This window comes from Nerophis lumbriciformis, linkage group LG34, assembly GCF_033978685.3.
Source record: "Nerophis lumbriciformis linkage group LG34, RoL_Nlum_v2.1, whole genome shotgun sequence".
In the NCBI taxonomy this organism is placed as follows: Eukaryota; Metazoa; Chordata; class Actinopteri; order Syngnathiformes; family Syngnathidae; genus Nerophis; species Nerophis lumbriciformis.
This window is the reverse complement of record NC_084581.2, coordinates 11,637,501-11,642,500: the sequence shown is the minus strand read 5'-3', so window position 1 is coordinate 11,642,500 and position 5,000 is coordinate 11,637,501. Positions and strand designations below refer to the sequence as shown.

The window sequence follows — 5,000 nt, the reverse complement described above, 5'->3', positions numbered from 1 at the left end:
AGACTTCATAGATGCTCACAAGAGCCTTGGACAAGCCTATAGGTACCTCTTCCCCATGTCCTTCTTTCATTTTTTCCCTTGATGTGTTTTCCACCTCTTTGCAGAGAGCTGGGCGACTTCGAGGCGGCCATGGAAAGCTTCCAGAAGGCCCTCATGCTCAACCAGAACCACATCCAGTCCTTGCAGTTGCGGGGCATGATGCTCTACCACCACGGCTCCCTGCAGGAGGCCATCGGCAACTTCAAGGTTAGAGACACGCACTCCAAACTCTTCTGAAAACTTTCTTCTGATTGGCTCAAAATACAACCCTGCCAACATATACACATTTTAACCCCTAAATATGCCTGTGCATGTCGACATGCTGCTCTCCAGCTCCACAAAGCTATTATAAAAAATAAAAAAATACCTTAGATATCTTTAAAGTTGGCATGTCTAAAAATCATAGCGCCATCTTTTGCCTTGGTATGCATGTGATAGTGCCCAAATTCATTGAGGGTATTTTTCCTCCTGGTTTGATGTGCAGAGGTGTCTCCAGCTTGAGCCTTACAACGAGGTGTGCCAGTACATGAAGGGTCTGAGTCACGTAGCCATGGGCCAGTTCTACGAGGGCATCAAAGCTCAGACTAAAGTCATGCTCAACGACCCACTACTAGGTCAGAAGGCCAGCTCGGAATACCTCAAAGTCAAATATCTCAGAGGTGGGGCCAATAGTCCATCTGTCAGTCATTCAGATGTTCCACATGATTGCAAGTAAGTTATCTTTTGACCAGAGTACTCTCGCTACCTGCATTCCCACCTGGATGTCCCCGTCGCCGAGTACAACGTGGACCAGGACTTGCCTGGGAACTTCAAGAATCACTGGTCCAAGAACCTTCCCTTCCTAATAGAAGACTACGAGGAGCAGCCTGGCCTGCAGCCGCACATCAAGTATGGTTGATTGTTGATTTATTGAATTTTCTAGTTGACCCATTCTTTTGCTGTTGTTGTTGTATACCATTGCTGTTGTATTGATGGTATTGTCTACTACATTGTATTTATTATTTGACCCTCTTTTTTTTTGTGTCCTTGAGTGTGTTTTTAGTTATCCTCTCTTTTCCTCTTGTAATTGAGCTACTGTGTCAACAAATTTCCCTTGGGGATCAATAAAGTTTGTCTAAGTCTAAACTACGAACGATACAAAGTGTCCGCTGAGGTAAAAAAAAAAGCTTATAAAATGTTTATTTTTTCGTGGCAGGGACGTGCTGCCGCAGAACTTTGAGAGCTACAGCGCCGACGTCCAGAAGCTGATCTGCACGGCCGACCACCTGGGGGCTTTGATGCAGTACGACACTCCGGGCTTCTTGCCCAACAGAAGGATACACAGAGGTGATAGGCGACCCCTCCCCCAATGTTAAGCCTATGTAGTGTCTTTTACAAAACAAGCACTAAGATGTGTGTGCTCGCTAGCCATGGGCCTGGCTACACTGGAGGTGATGCAGGCCATGCAGCGCACGTGGACCAACGCCAAAGTGCGTATCAATGGCAAAACCAGGCAGATGCAGTGGAGGGACATGTTTGACGTTGCGGTCAAGTGGAGAAGGTGGGATTTTCACGTTGTTGTTGTTCTGGACATCACAATAAATATCAGAGGAAAAAATCACATTGTGTTGTAACAATCAGAGGATGGAGGATCTATAGGATCTAATTAATTAGAAATATTTGCTTACTCTTAGGAACGCTGATCCCGACCAGCCGGTTCTGTGGTTGGACCAAATGCCCGCGAGGAGTCTCAGTCGTGGATTTAACAATCACATCAACCTCATCAGGTGACCAAAAAACTTCAATACACTTTAGCTGGCTCTTAATTTGCGTGTTTAACATTGAGCATTTTGACTGCATTCACTTATGCACTCAAAAGTGTAAACATGGAAGTGTGCAAATTGAGACACAGCTTTTGTTTGTAGCCTTTGGCGCCACTCTTGTTTATCAATTCATTCCTTTCCTCAGGGGTCAGATTATCAACATCAGATACCTGGCGTACTTTGACAACATTCTGGACTTCATCAAAGACCGAATACTGGTCTACCATGGGTACACACACTTGCTCACATTTCATACTCCTTTTGTGTCTTCTCTCCCCCACGAGCCCTATCGCTTACATACAATGTCACAAAGCGGCCTAACTGTCTGTTGATGTGCATGACTCATTGGTATATTGCTTTTTCTTTGTCAGGGCGTACAACCCCAGAGGACTTGTAGAGGTCCGCCAAGCCTTGGAGAATGTGAATAAAGTAGAGGATCTTCTTCCTATAATGAAGGTAAATATGATAAGGAACTCTGTGGAAGTTAAAAGCCACACACAGGTTGAAAAGAACAAAAATGCACACCGTCGTGATTTCTGTCAAGCTTCTTAAAAGGGGGAATAGTTTTACTTTTAGTTCAATTTATTTTATTTGGTTTGTCCAAATAATAAAAACGATAGAATGGTGTGTGTTTGACCCTGAAGCCGATTAATTAACTTGATATTATTTCCTATGAGGAAACTATGTTTGGTAATAATGATACTTTTGAAGTCAACCAAGGTAATTCCTTCTTCCTTCCTTCAATTCTCATGCATGTAACTTGTTTGTGACTGTGACTGGGTTTCAAATCACAGAGATGTTCAGTGGTACCTCGGATTTAATTAGTAAGCCGTTCCTAAAGGTCGGACAAAGTCCAAATAATTTGAGTACGAAATATAAGTGTGAAAGTGCGCAGTTTGGAACATAGCCTTTGTGTTTGTTTCCTGAAGCAGTTCAACAGTAAAACCAGAGATGGCTTCACGGTCAACTCCAAAGTGCCCAGCATGAAGGATTCTGGGAAAGAGTACGACGGCTTCACTATCACCATCACGGGAGACAGGTGTGCACTGTTCTCTTTACATCGTGCAATGTGAAGCAGAAGCTTTCGTACTATCACACGGTGACACTGAATCATTCTGTGTTTCTGTGCTTGTCCACGCAGGGTGGGCAATATGCTGTTCTCTGTTGAGACTCAGACCACAGAGGAGCGCACGGAGCAGTACCAGTCAGAGATCGAGTCCATCTACAGAGAGCTGACGGCCAAAGGGAAGGCCTTGATGCTCTCCACAGAGCTCGGGGTGTGTTTTATCTCCTCTCGTAGGACATTATTAAGCTTATCTTATAAGAGATTACACTAACTACTTTCTGCTTTGGTGGATAGAACATACATTGTAACAAAGTAGCACTACTTTTATCAAGTTCTCAAAGGTCTCACTCTGTGCAGAAAAGAGAAAATCCAATAAGTTGTTAAAAAAGTTGTGTTTTTTGGAAGGTGATAACATGTGCTCTTTTTTTTTAAGGACGCAGACGCCGTGTGCAACCTGATCCTCTCCTTGGTTTATTACTTCTGCAACCTCATGCCGCTATCCAGAGGCTCCAGGTAATCATCAACCAGTGATTTGAAGAAAAAAAACAACTTATCTCAACACCATAACGGCTTCAAAGTGGCACCCAGTAGAGCGTAGACATCCGCCCAACAATCCTAATATGCATTGAATGGTGTACATTCATATAAACACATATGCTGAATTTAATCTTTTTTTAAAGTAAACTATTAAAAATTCTATCTTTACAATATCTACAAAAAAATGTCAGTTCTTCCTTTGCTCATGTCAAACCCCTCTATAGATTTCGGTGTAGCTTGGTTAGTTTTAGTTCATTAAGAAATTAAAGAACACAACAAAAGAACAACTTTTTTCCTTTTGGGATGAATTTAACAGCATTTGCTGTCAAAATGGCTAATTTAAATACATTTGTTTTCTTTTGGCATTCATACAATGGGAGTAATGCAGAGAAAGAGCTATCAATGTGCCAATCTTTTCTGTGTCTGGGGCGGGTGATGTTTCTTGTGCAGGTGCAGGAGTAGGTACCGGAGGATCATGGGGATTCCCGCTATTCGCCCCGCGGTTATGTTCCAAGACCTTTAATGAATGGCAAAAAACTCAAATATTGGACGCACTAACAGAAAGCCATAAAATATCTATTGATATAAGATATCATCAAAAAAACAAGTATCGGATAATATCAGGTTGCAACTAAAATAAAAATAAAAGCAGTCTTGCGGCGTGTTTACTGTACTTGTGCAAAGCTGGACAGCCAGTAACATCTAAATGTCCTCCCATAAGCACACAAGGTTGTTTACATGTAGAACCCATTATTCGTTCACACCTGGCGGTGGTAAGCTACTTTCATAGCCACAGCTGCCCTGGGGTAGACTGACGGAAGCGTGGCTGCAATTTGCCCCTCCGACCACCACCTATCATTCATCATTAAATTCACCGGTGTGAGTGGCACCGGGGGCAAAGGGTGAAGTGTCCCGCCCAAGGACACAACGGCAGCGATTTTTGGATGGTAAGAGGCGGGGAGCGAACCTGCAACCCTCAAGTTTCTGGCACGGTTGCTCTACCCACTACGCCATGCCGCCCCAACAACATAGTAGACTATAGGCTACTAGGCATCAGCAGCTACACAACAGTTAAACACACAAGCTAGACATACGTAATAAGTGTCCTTAATAGAACAATATTGTTGTCTAAAACAGTACATTTGTCAGTATAAACAAGTATCAAATATTTATAGTTGCATATTACTTACATATACAAAGTTTTCAAGGCAAATAGCATATTAGCAAGTATCCAGTAACCGCATTGTCCACATCATTCAACTCATGTGGCCACTAAAAAAACAATTACGATTATTTCTTACATTGCACACTACAAAATAATATAAGTATCAAATCAATATCAGTATCGGCCAATACTCAGGGCTCCAATATTGGTTTGGTATCAGAAATGGAAAAAGTGGCATCACGAAGGTCCTGAGTAGTCGTGAGTTCAATCCCGGCCTCGGGATCTTTCTGTGTGGAGTTTGCATGTTCTCCCCGTGACTGCGTGGGTTCCCTCCGGGTACTCCGGCTTCCTCCCACCTCCAAAGACATGCACCTGGGGATAGGTTGATTGG

The 5,000-nt window shown here is 43.0% G+C and overlaps 1 protein-coding gene across 3 annotated transcripts in view; it reads left to right on the top strand.

Annotated features, from left to right (window-relative positions):
• The window catches only part of ttc13 (tetratricopeptide repeat domain 13), a 22,624-nt gene that overhangs the window by 13,126 nt on the left and 4,498 nt on the right, over positions 1 to 5,000 (top strand). For 2 of the 3 annotated variants that reach the window (XM_061929970.1, XM_061929972.1), the window contains 12 exons: positions 1 to 42; positions 105 to 246; positions 524 to 698; positions 771 to 927; positions 1,235 to 1,365; positions 1,447 to 1,579; positions 1,713 to 1,805; positions 1,987 to 2,070; positions 2,213 to 2,297; positions 2,771 to 2,880; positions 2,983 to 3,118; positions 3,341 to 3,420. The exon at positions 1 to 42 is cut by the window's left edge and continues 41 nt beyond it. In XM_061929970.1, coding sequence (XP_061785954.1) covers positions 1 to 42; positions 105 to 246; positions 524 to 698; positions 771 to 927; positions 1,235 to 1,365; positions 1,447 to 1,579; positions 1,713 to 1,805; positions 1,987 to 2,070; positions 2,213 to 2,297; positions 2,771 to 2,880; positions 2,983 to 3,118; positions 3,341 to 3,420 — 1,368 coding nt within the window. The remainder of the gene's footprint in view (positions 43 to 104; positions 247 to 523; positions 699 to 770; positions 928 to 1,234; positions 1,366 to 1,446; positions 1,580 to 1,712; positions 1,806 to 1,986; positions 2,071 to 2,212; positions 2,298 to 2,770; positions 2,881 to 2,982; positions 3,119 to 3,340; positions 3,421 to 5,000) is intronic. The other variant, XM_061929971.1, reaches the window with a different exon arrangement.